A 15,972-nucleotide genomic window follows, 5' to 3' on the forward strand; every position below is an offset into this window, starting at 1 on the left:
ATCCCAGGTGGACATTGATACCCCCAGCCCCGGGAGAGTGAGCAAAACCCAAACCCTCCTCCATCCGGCTGCTGCTTCAGTCCTCCTCCGCTGCTGTTCCCCCCCCCCCATTTTACATCCCCTTGAGTCAGCAGCTCCAGGAGAGGCCCTCTGGGGGGGAGGGGGGTTGTGGGGCAGGCAGAGATTTTCTTCTGCAAGTGAGAAACTAAGCTGGGCTCACAGATGGGGAGACACCCCAGCTGGCAGGGCAAGCACTGGCATTTCTTTGGCCAAGGGTGAGTCTCTTCAGAGGATGACGCTGTCGCAAAGCGGGGTGGGCAGCTAGCTCTCGCCTCTGCCTTGGCCCAATGTGGGGCTGAGCCTCGGCCCCAGTTGCTGCCCCGGCCCAGCTGGCCTTGGTCCCTTGGTGTCCTGCCCCGCAGGTGAGCACTTCCGCCTGCCAGCGAGACAACACACTTGTTCCTGGCTGTGTGTACTGTCACTTGTGATTTAGAGCCTCCTTTGCCCGCCGTCCCCAGGAGGATGACAGGAACGTTGAGGTGACCTGAAGCCTCCACTCCACATTGCCAGCCGGATGCCGGCAGAGCTGGCACGTCCTTCTCCCTGTGCCGTAAAGGGAGGGGGCATGTCGTCACAGGAGATGCACTTCAGCTGCAGAACAAAAGTGGGCCAGCCTCTCCACCACTCTCAGGGGCTGGAAGTCCCCCTGCTTTCCCCCCCGTCCCCTTCAAACCTCTTGAGGGGCTGGCCAATGTCACTGCCTCCGCCGGGCAGCCTTTGACTGCACCTCAGGTCCCCGAAGGGCCCCGAAGGGCCCACCCTTCCGGGAAAGACTTCCCCTCTCTTTTGGAGACTTTGCTAGGTGCAAAACCCAGGAATTTCTCTGTGGGGCAGAAGAGCAGAGCCAGACCCCCAGATGCCTGGGGTCCAGCCCCAAGAATCCCCCATCGTATTTACTGCGGCTAAAGGGGAAGATGGTCCAAAACATGGGGGGGGGGGTAATCATCACTTGATGGATGTTGAACTTTAATGGGGAGGTGATTCTTTCCAGTATTCCCAGTTCCCATCACCACATCCAAGGCTGTGGGAAGTCTGGGACCCTCCTGAAATACACCCCCCAAGTTGGGGCACTGCCCCTCTAAAAATCGGGGGGAGGGACCTGCCTGGTGCAGTGAGGCAAGGCTGGGCTTTCGGCTGTCTTTAAGGCAAGCTATGTCCTGGTGGCTATTTTTAGCCCAGTCCGGCCGTCCAGCAGCTGCCGTTATTTTAATCCGTGTTTTAATCGGTGCCAAATGCTGCTGGGGCTGAGCTGAAGTCAGCCGGGGCTATTTTGGCCCTTTCTGCTGACCCACCACCTTCCCTTTAATCCGCTGCCTGGCTGTTCTTTCCCAGAGGCACCTGGCCCCAGGACACCTGGGGGGCAGAATGAAATGGCTGGGGAAGGGGGGAGGATACGTCCATCACCTCTGCTCTGGGGGAAAAGGCCCTTCTGTGGGGGTCAGCAAAGGGCCCCCCAAACGTTGCTCCGGAGGGGCCTCTTCTGCTTTGGTCAAGCAGCAATGTGGACACCCAGCAATCCATCCACCGTGGTCGATGCAGTCACACACACACTCCCCAAATGATGGAGGAGTTGCCTTTTCTCCTTTCCTGAGAAAGCGAGGCAAGCCTCTTCCATCCGGGGGCAGAGATGGTTCGGATGGGGGCCCCCAGGCCAGGACGGGGCTGAAGAAGACACCGCTCCCACCAGCTGGTCCAAGGGGCTGCCAGCTCCACGGCCTCCGTCACTTCCTTGGTCCAAACTTTTAGTTGCCCAACCTCTGCCCTCTTTCCTCAGGTCTCCCCTTGCCAACCGTGGTGCTGCCTTCTGGGGGGCAGACCCCCATTTCTAGACCCCAAGTGTTCTTTCTGAATGAAGCAGCCTGGGGGGCGGGAATGGCAGGATTATGTTTATTGCATCTTTCAGCTACTCATTGGGTTACAGGCTGTGAGGGGCTGGATCCGAGGGCGGGGCTGCGCCCTTCTGCTCTGGGCTTAATAATAGGTCTCCTTCTCCACCCAACCTGGAAAGGAAGGAAGGAAGGAAAGGCGGTCAACAGCCCAGGAGAGAGAGAGAGCCGAGCCCCCAGACCACCATCCAACCAGCCTGTCTTCCCTCGGGTTACATAACCCACTCCATTTCTATGCTGCTTCCTTCCTGAGGCAGGACTCCAAAGCCCATGGTTCTGCGAAGAGGCTGAGAGCAGCACCTGGAAGACCAGGTGCCTTGGGGGCTGCATCTGCCCCCCCTGCCCCTCTGGTGGGCCAGCACAAAAGATGCCAATCCAGTCCCCCCCCACGCCCAGCCCCTGGGGGGAGGTGGGGAGTCATGGGGGCGCACTCACCCCCTGGGTAGCGCCGCAGGAGCAGCTTCCGGACCTCGTCATAGATGAAGATGAGGAGGCTGTAGGGGAAGGCGCAGAACCACCAGGTGACCCTGCAAGAGGAGAGGGAGAGCTGGCACGGAGGGGGCACCCGGCACGCAGGGCACGGGGGCTGGAGGCGGGTGGGAAGGAGCCCCCGTGCTTGGGGGGGAAGAGCAGCCCCACTCACTTGAGGGGGTACATCCGGAGGGCCACCCCCATCCCAGGGCAGTACGACAGGAAGGCAGCCAGAGCGGTTTCCTCCAGAAGCCCGAAGATCAGGATCTTGTTCCTGGGAGGGAGGAAGAAACGGAGGCTCAGAGGTGTCCCTGGGGGGGGGGGTCGTTCACGGTGGACAATGGCAGGGGCAGTCTAGCTCTGGACATGACTTCTGGGAAAGGGCTGTTCTAGTGGCCTTGAAGCCTGGACAGGGATTCCTACAAGCCAAGGAGGAAGGAGGGCTCCCCAAAGGTCATCTAGCCTGCCTCATCTGTGGAAGGCGCCCAGCGCTCACTTCATGCCCTGCTGGAAGACAGAATTCCGGCGTGTCTTGCAGATGATCAGGTCGGCCCACTGCACCACCACGATGCTGGCGAAGAAGGCCGTATGGCAGGTGAACTCCACCACCTTCCGCTGCTCGTACGTCTGCCAGGAGGGAACACACACCGCCCAGTGGGGACATCTGGAGAGGCAGACCCCTCCCCACAAAGGCCCCCTCATCTGCCTCCAGTGAGGCCCACCAAGCTGTTCCTGCAGACGGAAGCCCCCTTATGCTACAGGAAGTGGCAGCCAAGGCCAGAGACCTCCCGACTCACCCACTCCTGGCCGTAGCTGTCCTCAAGGTCATTTTTGGAACGGTCATCCCAGTCTAAGCGGATGCCCAGCAAGGTGGTGGGCAGGAACCCGTTCTCAGCCAGGATGACAAAATAGGTGAAGAAGCCCCCCAGGGCCTGGATCATGCCTGGGGAGACATACCGGGGTCCTCTTAGGTTCTTGGCCGAGCCCCCTCCTCTGACGCTGAGCCACGGGCACCCCTGGCCCAAGCAGGCCTGGCTCACCAATCTGCCCGTAGGCCATGCTGATCAGGCGCTCATTCACCAGCTTGTCCGTCTTCGGGTTCCTCGGCTGCCTTTTCATGATGTCGCTCTCGGCTGCCTCGTAGGCGAGGGAGATGGCAGGCACCTGAGGAGGAATGCGGTGGATCCTTCAGACGGGGAGTTCAGCTTGAAATCCCTCGAAGGAAGCCGGCCAGACTCACCATGTCCGTGCCCAGGTCAATGCACAGGATGGTGACGGTGCCCAAGGGCAGCGGGATGTTGGCAATGATGAACAAGAGGAAGGGGGTGATCTCGGGAATGTTGCTGGTGAGCGTGTAGGCGATGGATTTCTTCAGGTTGTCAAAGATCAGCCGGCCTGTTGGGGGATGCAGCGGAGTGGGACCCCTGCAGGCAATCCCCTGGTGTCCCCCCTTTGGCTCCCGTGGGACACACACCTTCCTCCACCCCCGTCACGATGGAGGCAAAGTTGTCGTCCAGGAGGATCATGTCCGCTGCCTGCTTGGAGACATCTGAGCCGGCGATGCCCATGGCAATCCCGATGTCTGCTTTCTTGAGGGCGGGGGAGTCGTTCACCCCATCCCCCGTCACGGCCACTATGGCCCCCTACAGGGCCAAGGGGGGGTTAATGGTGGATGATGCCCCACATCCTTCTCCCAGTTCGCTGAGCCTAGGAGCATCGAACCCCCTATTTCTGGCTTCAGACAAGACCCCTGTCCCCAATAAGAAGACCAGGCCAATGATAACAAAGTCCAGCACTACGGCTACCTCTTGGGCTTCATTGACCTGATGAAGCGGCGCCTTGTGTGGACACATCCACTGAGCCTTGCCTGGCTGATGGGTCCCTCCTGCCCGCTGTGTGCTGCCCCAAAGAGCCAAGCGGCCCCACCTGCCTCTGGCACCCTTCCACGATGATCAGCTTCTGCTGGGGGGACGTGCGGGCAAAGACGATCTCCGTGTGGTTCTTCAGGATATCGTCCAGGTGTTCGTGAGGCATGTCCTTCAGATCAGAGCCATGGACCACACAGGCTTTGGCTTCCCTAAGTGGAGACACCCGGCAGTGTGAACAGGGGCAGCACAGGGACCCCGAGGGATGGAGCAGCTTGGAGGAGGAGGGGCTGACCTACCGAGGGTTGACCTGGTTGATGGGAATGTTCAGCCGGATGGCGATGTCTTCCACAGTCTCGTTGCCTTCAGAGATGATGCCCACCCCCTTGGCGATGGCCTTGGCTGTGATGGGGTGGTCGCCCGTCACCATGATAACCTGCCGGGAGAGAGTTGAAGCATCTCCAAGGACTTTCTTCAAAGGAAGCCTCCAGTCCAGAGTCTCCTCCCTGCTATGGGGCTGCCCCATGAGTTTCCTCTCTCAGGCCGGTCTCTCTTACCAGCGCACCCCCACTGGGGAATGCAGGGGCCACGTGCAACTGAGGGAGCGTGCTGTGCCCACAGTCGGCTCACCTTGATCCCAGCGCTTCGGCATTTCCCCACTGCATCTGGCACGGCCGCTCGAGGGGGGTCAATCATGGACATGAGCCCCACAAAGCAGAGGTTGGTGATCGGGAAGTTGACCTCATCCGCGTCGAACTTGAAGCCGCGAGGAAACTGGTCTTCCGGCAGGTAGAACTGGCAGAAGCCTGCGAGACAGAGGAGGCTGTGTGAGAGGCCGGAGACACGTGGTGCAGCTTCCCCGGCCCTCTTTGCTCAAGCCCTCTAGGGGTATTCCTGAGCACAGCCCCCCAGGTGAACAGGGCGCAGGCCTCACCCAGCACCCTCTCGCCCAGCCCGCCCAGCTCCAGGTAGGCGTTCTGGAAGGCATCGCGCATCTCCTCGTCCAGGGGCACCTCCTGTCCTTGGAGGAGGATGGTGGAGCAGCGGTCAAGGATGCGCTCGGGGGCCCCCTTCATCACCAGCACGTACCCGCTCGGCTTGTCTTCTGGCTCATGGATGGAGAGCTGGAGGGGGGAGCAGAAGCTGCTGAGCCCTGGAGGGCCTGAAGCACACTGCCCCCCTCCCCAAAGAGGCAGGCTAGCAGGGCCGGGTGGGGGGAGACCTGGGCTTCGGTCTGAAGGTGAAGGACACCCCCCGCCATTCTCCATTTTCTTGGGTGCTCTTTGGGACAGCCGAGGCCTCCCAACTGCCCCCCACTGGCCCGTTTCCTTCCTTCTGAGCCTCACCTGGTATTTGCTGGTGGAGTTGAAGGGGATCTCGGTCACTTTGGGGTTCCTGTCCCGCATCTTCTTGACGGAGCCGCAAGAGAGCTCGATGCACTTGAGGAGGGCGGACTCGGAGGCATCCCCGGCCGTGTCTCTCTGGCAAAAGGGGGAAGAGGAGCTGCCCAGGCCAGCTCAGCCCCAACTCCCAACCCAGCCCTGCTACCTTCAGAGGGAGGGAAGGGAAAGTCTCCCTCAGCTCAAGCTTGGCTGCTGCTGACTTCAGAAAGACTCAGGTGGGCTTTCTTGGCAAGGAAATGGGTGCCTTTTGCACTGCCCTGCTCAAGGCCTTTGCCAGCCTCCCACCCTCGGGATCTCCCAGTGGCCTTCCATCCAAGTTTAGGCCTGAGCAGCTTTCTCAAAATACGGAGAGCTTGACTAGGCTGCCCTCTAGTGGCCAAAGACAGGCATACCTTGGAAATGGGGATCTTGTCCTGTCCCGCCTTGAAGACAGCCCTGTTGCACAGCCCTGCGATGCGGGCCAGAGCTGTCCAGGTGGCTGAGCGCTTGTCAAAAGTTGCCCCTGGGGAGAGAAGGGGTCCCTTCAGGATTTCAGGCTTCGTGTTTCAGGGATTAAACCTCATCAGTGTAAGCATGCCCTCTACAGATGCTCAGAGACGCTTTTTCATTCTTGTGCTCAGGTCCAATTTTGAGTGCGCTCCCCAAAGCCACCCTGCCCTGACTGGAGGCCACAGCCTCTCAGAGACGGTCTGGGCGGGCACTGAGCCCTCACCGGTTTGGTCCTCGGTGGTGTCTGCCTCGTGAATCTGGTTGTCAAACCACATGTGGGCCACAGTCATGCGGTTCTGGGTGAGGGTGCCGGTCTTGTCCGAGCAGATGGTGGAGGTGGAGCCCAGTGTCTCCACGGCCTCCAGGTTCTTCACCAAGCAGTTCTTCCGTGCCATGCGCTTGGCGGTCAGCGTCAGGCAGACCTGTCGTTCGAGAAGGGGGAGGGGAGATCGGTTGGGGAGGGTCCAGGGCCACCGTGCTCCAGACCAGAGACGCTTTGCATCTCCCATATTCCAGGAACCCAGCCAGGCCTTCCCAAGGGCCTCAAGGCCGATACTGCAAGAAAAACGGCTTCACGGCAAGGAAATAGCCACACCTGCACGGAAGGCAGGACTCCGGCCCTCTGGAGGTCCACAATGTCTTCAGCATCTCTCCCTTTCCTTCCGCCACACCAGCCCCGTCTTTGGAGGATCCTCCCCCTTTGCATCACCATGCGGTGGGATCTCCCCTATTTTTCTGGAGAACGGCCCCTCCTCCCCCACAATGAGCCACTGGTGCCACCTACCGTGACGGTGGCCAAGAGGCCCTCGGGCACATTGGCCACTATGATGCCAATCAGGAAGATGACCGCCTCCAGCCAGGTGTAGCCCAGGATGAGGGACAGGATGAAGAAGGACATGCCCAGGAAGACGGCCACCCCGGTGATGATGCGGATGAAGTGCTCGATCTCCATGGCGATGGGGGTGCGGCCCACCGACAGACCGGATGCCAGGGAGGCGATGCGCCCCATCACGGTCCGGTCCCCGGTGGAGATGACGATGCCACGTGCAGTGCCTGGCAGGGGGAGAGAGGAGGGTGAGGGCAGCCATCGACCCCTACTTATCTGCCTCTCCCTCAACCGACCTGGACCTCCTCTGGCCTCGCGGAGCCTTTCACCTTCCACACAGTTGGTGGAGAAGAAGCAGATGTTGCGCGTCTCCAGGGGGTTCTCGTGGGTGAACTCCGGGGACCGCGTCTGAGGCTCCGACTCGCCCGTCAGGGAGGAGTTGTCCACCTGTCCAGGAGAGAAGTGTGAGAATGGCTGCCCAAGCCTGAGGGCCAGGGGCCTCCTGGAAGGGGCACCCCCGTGAGTGGCAGTGCACCAGCAGCGGCCCTGGGCCAAGCCAAGGAAGCTGAAGGGCAGAGCGGAGAAGACCTCGGCTCCTTCTCCGAGCGAGGCCTCCCCAGACTCCCAGGGGAGCCCCAGACTGGCCACTCTCACCTTGCACCCATGTGAGGAAATCACCCTCAGGTCAGCAGGAATCCGGTCCCCGCCGCGCACCTCCACCAGATCCCCCACCACCACACCTTCCGCGTTGATCTGGATCTTCTCACCTTCCCGGATGACCAGGGCTTGCTGTTGGGGGAGACAGACCGTCCTGGGGGGGGGCACTGCTCCTCTCCCCACCCGTTGCCCTCCCTTGGCAGGAATAGAGGGTCTCTGGCAAGGGCCCGAGGGGCTGACGAGGGCTTGGGGGTTCCCTAGGCCTCCAGCGCTGGCCCTCGCGCGCACCTTCCTTCAAAAGGGAGGAAGGGCGGCTCACCTGAGGCACCATGTTTTTGAAGGAGTCCATAATTTTGGAGCTCTTGGCCTCCTGGTAGTAGGAGAAGCAGCCGGTGACGATGACCACGGCTGCCAGCACCACACCCAGGTACAGCTGGGAAGAAGCGTTTGGAAAGAGAGGAAATCCAGGGTGAACAGGGGGATCTGGCCAACCGCCTCGACAAATCTCATTCCTTGATGCTTCTCCAGCCAGGCGGGTGCGCTGGTACCCCAAGGGGGTCCTGAACTGCAACTCCCAGCATGGCTCTTGGCTGAGCACAAGGGCTGAGGTTGCTGGGAATTGTAGTCTAAGCACAACCGCAGGCTCTTCAGTTGGGGATCTGGCTGCTTTTATACAGCGCAAAGAATAAGCCAGGGAGTGAGGGGAATGGTTCAACCTCCAGAAACGATAGTGGCAGTGAACCAGGAAAGAGCGGGGGGGGGGGGGCTGTTTCTCCTAAGTCTCATTGAGGTCCTATCACATCTTCCTCGGCTGGCATGGTCAACACCAAGGGATGCTGGGAACTGTAGTGCAGCCGCACACCTGACGGTCCTTTTTTGTTCCTCCTTGTGTTGGACCAATAAATCAAGTGGAAAGGTCCTCCTTCGCCCTGATAGGTCACCCCAGAGTGAGTCATGTGATCCTCCCTGGCTGCCTATTGAAGGCTTGTGGTCTGCTGGGGTTGTGTTGGCGAGCCAGCTCTTTTCCCCTTGACCTGCCAGCGTCCAGGGGGGAATGGTCAGTCTCAGGGAAGACCTTGTGCTCTCTTGCTCTGCAGCCCTGAGGCTGCGACCCTCTGCCCTCTGTCTTCTAGAGCCGGTGGTCTTGATGGCCTCGCCTCTTGCAGACCCATCCTGGAAGGGGGGGGAGAAAAGTCTCCTTGAAAAATAAGTAAGGGGCAAGTGGGGCCGGACAGCTGCAGCCTCACGGAGTGTTCTTGCCTTCCCCGGAAGCCGCTGGGCTTTTATTTACAGAAATGGGTCAGACAGACTCCTAAGCAAAGTGGTTTGACCGTCGTGTTCATTCCTTCTTTCCCTATGAAAAACTGGTTCAGGGAAGCCTTCCCAGGTGTGTGTGTATCCTCCATTTCAAAAAGAGACATTTGTGAAGGAGCAGGAGGCTGACTCGGCTTCTGATCGTTGCTGGAATTGATTTGCTGCCTAGTGGCTCCTAAAGGGGGTCTTCCTCCCCATAAAGGAATGTCTGCCTCAAAGGAATGAAACCGTCTCCTGCAGGTCCAGGACAGACAGTCCTGCATTTTGCTGAGAGGGGCTCTTTCTTCGGTGCCCCCCCTTTCCTCTCTGACCCCCAGTTCTCATCACCAGTTCTTTGCCCCAGGAGCAAAACCTGATTGAAAATGAGAGAACACCCCCTCCCCAAACGAAGACTGTGCCCTTGCTGTCCTTTCTCAGCCTCTGCGGAGGGATTTGCCAGCCCAGCGCTGGAACTGGGCTCTGAGCTGCAATCCTAGCCATGTTCCCAAATAAGTGCAGCTGTTAAAAGCCATTTTTGGAGGAAAAAACACACGAGAAGATTAAAAATACACGGAAGGAAGTCCGGCCTTCCCTGGGGGGATTCTCTGGCAAATGCTGCTCTTGGGGCTGCAGTGAGGGAGGGGCCGGTGTGAGACTCCTCCTACTGGCCTGGCTTTGAGCTGGGTCCTGGGGGGACCCTCTGCTCCTTTCCCGCCTGCTCCAGGGTTTCCCCTGGGTTCGGACCGTCTGTTCCCACAGCTCCACCTGCCCCTGAAAGAGCCTTCAGCTATTTTAGCAGCTGTTTTCCAGGCGGGGCAGGGAAGAAACGGCCTGGTCTGGCTGCCCCCGCCCTAGCTCAGAGGGAGTTGCTGTTTTGTTTGTGGAGAGGCCGAATAGTTTCCAAGTAGAGGAACCTTTCAGGGTCAGACAGCTACTAGAGCCTGGAGCCCTTTGCTGTCTCCCAACCCCCCCCCCTTCCCTGCTTGTCCCCCCCAGTGTGTCCAGTGAAAAAGGGCCCTGGGGCTGCTTCGCCCTCCCCGGTCCTGCGTGAAAATTCAGTGTTTCACTCCGCTCAGCTGCCCTTCAGGGTTCTCATCTGGGGCAGCCTCTCCCCTTAGAACTCCACTTTAGAGGAGAACCCTCGCAGCCCCCCCCAAGGCGCAGGGAAGGTGCCCAGGGAAGCCTCCCACACTCGGCTCGCGGGCGCCTGGGGACTCACGTTGTCGTTGACCGGCTCATCCTCCATGGCCGCCTGGATGCTGTAGGCCAGGAAGCAAAGGAGGGCCCCGATCCACAGGAGGATGGAGAAGCCCCCGAAGAGCTGCCGGAAGAACTTGACCCACTCCGGGGTGGTGGGCGGGGGGGTGAGGGCGTTGGGGCCATCCTGGGCCAGGATCTCAGCTGCCCGGGTGTTGGTTAAGCCCTGCCGTGGCCAGGAAGAGGCAAGGGAACGGCAGAGGAAGGGGTGAATTCACGGGGGGGGGGGACAGAGAGATACAGGTTGGGGTAAAGCCAAAGGCCGTTGGGGGGTGGAGTTCAGTCATTACGCACAAGACAAAACAGACAGAGTTCACGTGAAGCACAGCGAAAAATCACCCAGTGAAATAATAAATGGTTTAACTATTCATGCAGGTTAATGCCAACAGTAAAGTCTAGGAGAAGGATTCCCCCTCCCCCAGTGGGCAAAGCCTCCACAGGGCTGCAGCTCAGTTACAGCCAAAATGGTTTTTCTGGTTCCCCTCCTGGGATTTAATGGGGGGGGAGGGACCCAGGCCCTCCGATGTCCCAGTTTGCTCTGGCCCACACAGCAAATATCCTTGGGGAGGTTTCCGAGGAGCCCCTGGAGCAGGAAAGTGGGTGGGGAGCTGAGACACAGCTGGATGGGACTCACCCTGGAGAGATCCACCTGGTACTTCCGGCTGATCTCGTCCAGAGAGAGCTTGTGATCGTCCTGGTGAAAGAGAGAAGCCCCGGAGAGCCTCAGAGTGGACGGGCACCCCCAGACTCGCCCTGCAAACCCTGACCATCTGTCGCCCCCAGAAGCGCTCGTCTGAAGCCTAAGTGATGGAGGTTGCTAAGGGGGGGCCACCAGCTGCCTCCCCCCCAATGCTGGCCAGGACCGGCCTTACCAGGTTCACTTCCTTCTTCAGCTCGTCCAGCTCTTTCTCCTTCTGCTTCTTCTTCCCACCGCCATTCTCGGCCGTGGGGCCCTGGGGCGCCGACTCTCGCCCGGTCTGGGAGGGGGAGATGCCGTTGACAAGCTGGGCCAGGAGCAGCACAAACCTCGGGGGTCCCTCCCGCCTGCCTGCCTGCTTTGGGGTGGCAACTTAGCTCACCTCTAGGGGCGCCGAAAATGTGGGGGCTCAAAGCCCCACTTTGGCACCCTTTCCCTGAATCTCCAGCAGCACAAAGGGTCTGTGCCGGGGTCAGGACTGGATGCCCCTTTGCTGCTCCTGAGCTGTGCCCTCCCCAGCCTTTGGGCGTTCCTGCTTTCTGCCAGGATTACCACAGAACAATTTGCTCTGCTTGGTGACCCCCTATGGGGCTTTTATTGTCCTGGTATCTCTGGCCCCAAAGGACTCACCGGAAGGGCCGGGAGCTGCAATCCTGAGGCTGAAACCCGATGCCCCCCCCACCCCCGTGTTGCCAAACTTCTGAAAACAACATGGGAGCAGGATGCACCCCTTCCTCCTTGGATGCAGTGCCCAGGTCTACCCACTGAGCGCCCCCCCCCCAGTTCCAACCGCAGGGAGAAGCCGCTGCCTCTGGGCACGGAGACCCTTCTGGGCGGAGGTACGTGCTGTGAACTTGCCCCCCTCTCTGCTAAAGCCGTCGACTCCTGGGGGGGCATTCCAGCATCGGGGGGGGGGGGAGCAAAGCCTTTCTGACATTCCTCTCCCAGCATAGCCCCTCCCGCATCCTCCTCCCCGAGGCGGAAAAGTTCCAAACTTTCTCCAGAGCTGCTTTGCTCTTTCTCGGCTGCTTCTCTGCACCTGCTCCCGCCCCGCCACTTCCCAGGTGGGGGCCAGAAATGTGCATCAATCTGGGGTGGGGGGGAGTAGGGTGTTTGCAATCTTTCTCTACCTTAGGCTGAGACCCAGCCTCACCTGTGGATATCATGGGGGCCCAATGCAAGGAAAGGGGGTTTAATTCTGAAAGTGGATCTTGGGAAAATGCTTGGGAAGAAAATCTGTGTCCAGTTTTCAAAAGATCAAAGCTTTCAAATCTCCCCATCACAGAGCTTGAAATTAAGCCACCACCACCCCCAGTCATCCAGATTCGGTCCTGCTTTAATCTTGCACAGGGCCTCTGAAGGCACGGCTGACTCCCCACTGATTCCGATCCAAAGAGGAGAGGGCCAACCCCCCTATACATGCCACAGTCACCCCTTTCTCCCCCCGTCTCTAAAAGGGTCACCCTTTGCACTTTCTGGCCCAGGGACCTGCGCCCACATGCAGACCGGGAAAGGGGCTTCCAGTGACCCCAGACTGAAGGGTGGGGATGCTGCCACAGACCCCCAAGTGCTCTCGAAAGGCTTCAAACGTCACCCCCAACTGCTAAAGCTCTGGCCTGGGGCTTCAGCAGCTGAGCCCAGCAGAGACACCCCCCCCCGGTGGGCCGCGAAGCCAAGGCTGGCTCTGGGACGAGAGTCCAACAGCCAGTGTCACTCATGCCTCCAGCTGGCATCTCTGCCACCCTGGCCCTGTCGGAGGGGGTCAGCCGGACTTTGCTGCCAGTTGAATTGGTGACCTCTGACTACACCGGCAGGCAGAGGGGTTTGGAAGGAGCGGTCAGGATTCTCGGGGCTCCCAAAGAAGAGAGGGGAGTTTTGGGCCCACTCAGTCCAGGCCCCCAGCTGCACCCACTGGCCCAGCCTGGAGCCATTTTTCCTTTGGGCTGGGTACCAGGTCTGTGCCACTGGTCTGCCCAACCACTCCACTGCTGCCTGGCCTTCCTGCCCCAGGATACTCACCCCTTTGCCCATTGTGCCCAGAGTGAGAGGGCCAACTGGATGTCAGTGGAGTCCCCCTTTCCTTAAATAGCTCTGGTTCCCCTCTGCTCCGCTCTCTCTTTCTCTGGGTAGAGGCACTGGCTGAAAGGGGATCTTGAAGGGAGGAAGGCTCCTCCCCTCATGGACCCTCCCCCTTTTCTCAGGCTTTCCCAACCTCTCCCCTCTCCCCCCCCCCCCGCCACAGGCTGTTTTTAAGAGCAGAGAGTTGGTTCTGCCCACTCTCTGGCCCCGCTCAGTCCCTCTCTCCTGGCACAGAAGCCTCCCTGGGCACACTAGCCTGTTACTGGCAGCAGAAAAGCCCCCTTGCTGCATTAGAGGGGGGCTGGATAGAGAGGGGGGGAGTGCCCACTGTCACAAATCACAAACTGAATGCCCCGTGTGCCAACTCTGGACTGACTCAGCTGGCCTTGCATGGATGCCCCACGCTGGCAGAACCCAGTTCAGGGAATCAGCGGCACCTGACCCTGATCTGGGGAGAACCTCTGGACTGGCCTTTGATGGGCCCAGTGCTGACCTCTGCACAGGGTCTCCCCTGGCCTGGCTGTGTCCTTCAGTCAAAGCCCCACAAAGGCCAGCCCTTCCAAGAGCCATCAGCTCTGGGATTGTTCTACAGGATGCTGAGTCTTCAGTTTGCGAACCTCAGGCTGTGCTGATAAACCACGTTCTCGATTAGTGTAATCTGGCAGGAAAACTGAGGCAAGAGCAGCCCAGGAAAGCGCAATCTCTGCCTCGTTGATGGTGGTTGCTGGAGGGAAAGGAAACTAGGTTTTCAAGCGGGGCAAACCTGCAGAGGGTCCCGTGGCTGATCCTGAGCTGCCCACGAGAGACCCAGCTTGAAGTGGCCACATCCGAGGCATCAAGGCTGCTTCTGCGTGTGTGTGTGTGTGTGTGTGTGTGTGTGTGTGTGTGTGTGTGTGTGTGTGTGCATGCGTGTCCCTTCTTGGCCTAAAAGGGGGGAGCTCTTCTGGAATGGCTGCCCTGCAAGCCAGCTAGCTTTGGGGGGCCCCTCGCCAGCCCCGGAGCTGGGAGTTGGGAGGCTCGTGGCTGGAGGGAGAGGGCGGAAAGCCTCCAGGCAGCACTGGGGGACCCCGTTTTCCTCACTTTAATGAAACCTGACCTTCCCTGCTGCTCCGAAGGGATTTAGCTTCAGGGACTGCGAGGCCGGGTTATTTATTTCCAAATCTCTTTTTAATATGACTTTGGAGGGCAGCAAAGAAAAGCCTTGAAATTTCGTTTGGGGGCCAGACCCGTGCTGCGATGCCCTGTGTGTCCCAGAGAGGGCTATGGGTGTGTTTGTGTGTCTCAACCAATGGTGTGGGCATCTCCAAACACCCCTTGATTTTAAGCTGGACTTGGGAGGGGAGGCATCGGGTGTGTGGCTACTTTTAGAAAATTGCTTCGTTTCTGTGTAACTAATTGCCAAAGAGAAACTTCGCTGCTTTTTAAAATGAAGCTTCAAGCAAACAAATATCCCGCTGGATACAAATGAACCCAAAGAGTTTGCAAACAATTTGACAATTGCTCCCGCCACCTTCTCTCCCTTTGCTTTCAGCCTCAGGTCTTCCTTCCCGTGGGAAAGAGGGTCTTCCTGGGAGGGGGAGATGCGGGGGAGGGGAGGGCCCTTGTAGCCTCATCCTCCCAGGCTCCCTCGGCTTCACAGCCGTTGGGGAACTGGGGTCCCCTGGGTTGAATGTTGAGAGCACAAGGCTTCGGGGCCCTTGCTGAGCCAGAGACTTGCTCAGGGGGCCCCTTGGGGCCAGCTTCGCCGTGCAGCGCGGGAGGTTCTCTGCCGGGAAGCTGGGGGCAGGTGTTGGGAGGGCAGGAAAAGAGGCTCCGTCTCCTACAAAAGCAGCCTGTGGTCCTGGACGGAGAGTCATTTTGTGTGTGCTGTTGTCCGTGCAGTGTTTTTGTTGCCTTTCGTGTCCCTCTGTGCCAAGCAAGGCAAAGCAGGGGGAGGGGGGCTTCCTGCAACCCAATGGGGTGCTGGTGAGGGGTGGTTTTGTGTTCTTAGTCTGTGCCTAGGGAGGCACCAAAGGCAGCCCCCCCTCCTGAATCGGGATTGGCTTTCGTACATTGCAAAACCTGGTGGGGGCTGGGGGAGGGAAGGAGCAGCTCACGTGGAAACCAGGCAGGAGAATCAAGAGCAGAGGCTGGAAAGTTCTCGGGGTGGGGGTGGGGAGCTGGGGGACTATGAAAACTGCACACAGTGGCTCTCGTTTCGCTGCTTCATCCTTCCACACTGAGATCCCACCAAACTTGGCCAGGCATCCTGGCCACGGAAACGCCTGCTGTTTTGTTCAGGACAGTCATGCCGGACGGACACCAGCGGCTACCTTGCCCTGGGCTTCTGGCTGTCTTCCTTGCAGGAGGCCCCCCAGTCACTGTTTGTGCGATCGGGACCCGCAAAGGCCTGCGGAGTCAGCGGAAAAAACATGCCAGAGTCGCTCATTTCTTCGGCTGGCACCTGCCTGCCCAGAGCCCACACTGGGGAGGGTCAGAACTGAAGCAGCTTCTTGCATGAGAAGTAAAACGTCTTCAAGGAATAACAGAAGTTTTCCAAAAGTTGCCTTTTGGAAAAGCACCTTTGGGGCAACTGTGGCCTGGATGACTGAGAATCTCCGCAGACCACCAAGCCCCAGGCAAAACTCTACTGGGGGGCAAGAGCAGGTCGCCCCAGGAGCTGCAGCTGTTAAACCGGTGAATTCATTCCTCTCTGCATTTAGCCAGCCCTTTTTAAGCCATCAGAAACGGGAACGTTTCTTCGCAGTGCCTTGTGTGGTCGAATGGCAAGTTGTTCTTGTGCCACAGACTTCCTGTCTCCCTGTCCCACGTCCACAGCAATCACGTTTCCAGCACTGAAAAAGAGGGGGAAACGCCTCTCCCCATGGCGGGTTGGCTGTCCTGCACCCATTTCCCTGAAAGAGGCTCAAGAGGCTCCCTGCCAGCCAGGCAGATCCCGGAAAGGGCTGTAAGAGGGGCCGAAATCTCCCAGAGCCCCTCTTTAGCCTGA

The 15,972-nt window shown here is 59.3% G+C and overlaps 1 protein-coding gene across 3 annotated transcripts; it reads right to left on the reverse strand.

Annotated features, from left to right (window-relative positions):
• Window positions 1–1,927: 1,927 nt before the first annotated feature.
• On the reverse strand, window positions 1,928–13,030 carry LOC308675351 (sodium/potassium-transporting ATPase subunit alpha-2). Of its 3 annotated transcripts, XM_081340599.1 has the most exons (23): window positions 12,924–13,030; window positions 11,080–11,184; window positions 10,842–10,901; window positions 10,170–10,373; window positions 7,977–8,090; window positions 7,655–7,789; window positions 7,330–7,447; window positions 6,959–7,227; window positions 6,398–6,596; window positions 6,078–6,187; window positions 5,629–5,763; window positions 5,217–5,406; window positions 4,913–5,088; window positions 4,582–4,718; window positions 4,344–4,494; window positions 3,892–4,060; window positions 3,658–3,812; window positions 3,458–3,581; window positions 3,215–3,360; window positions 2,914–3,044; window positions 2,590–2,691; window positions 2,382–2,473; window positions 1,928–2,060 (listed from the first exon to the last, which is right to left on the reverse strand). In XM_081340599.1, the coding sequence occupies exons 1-23, from the start codon at window positions 12,933–12,935 to the stop codon at window positions 2,032–2,034; spliced, it is 3,063 nt and encodes a 1,020-aa protein (XP_081196725.1). In that variant the 5' UTR covers window positions 12,936–13,030; the 3' UTR covers window positions 1,928–2,031. The 3 variants fall into 3 exon arrangements, with proteins under 3 accessions (XP_081196725.1, XP_081196726.1, XP_081196727.1); XM_081340600.1 differs by lacking the exon at window positions 7,655–7,789; XM_081340601.1 differs by lacking the exon at window positions 2,914–3,044.
• Between the last annotated feature and the right edge of the window lie 2,942 nt (window positions 13,031–15,972).

This window comes from Vipera berus, assembly GCF_964194415.1.
Source record: "Vipera berus genome assembly, chromosome: 16".
NCBI classification, from domain to species: Eukaryota; Metazoa; Chordata; class Lepidosauria; order Squamata; family Viperidae; genus Vipera; species Vipera berus.

Coding starts and splice junctions, on each gene's coding strand:
- LOC308675351 (XM_081340599.1), bottom strand. Junction 7,448..7,654: donor TTTCCTCACATGGGTGCAAG/GTGAGAGTGGCC, acceptor TCTCCTGGACAG/GTGGACAACTCCTCCCTGAC. Junction 2,692..2,913: donor GTCTTCCAGCAGGGCATGAA/GTGAGCGCTGGG, acceptor CCTCCCTCCCAG/GAACAAGATCCTGATCTTCG.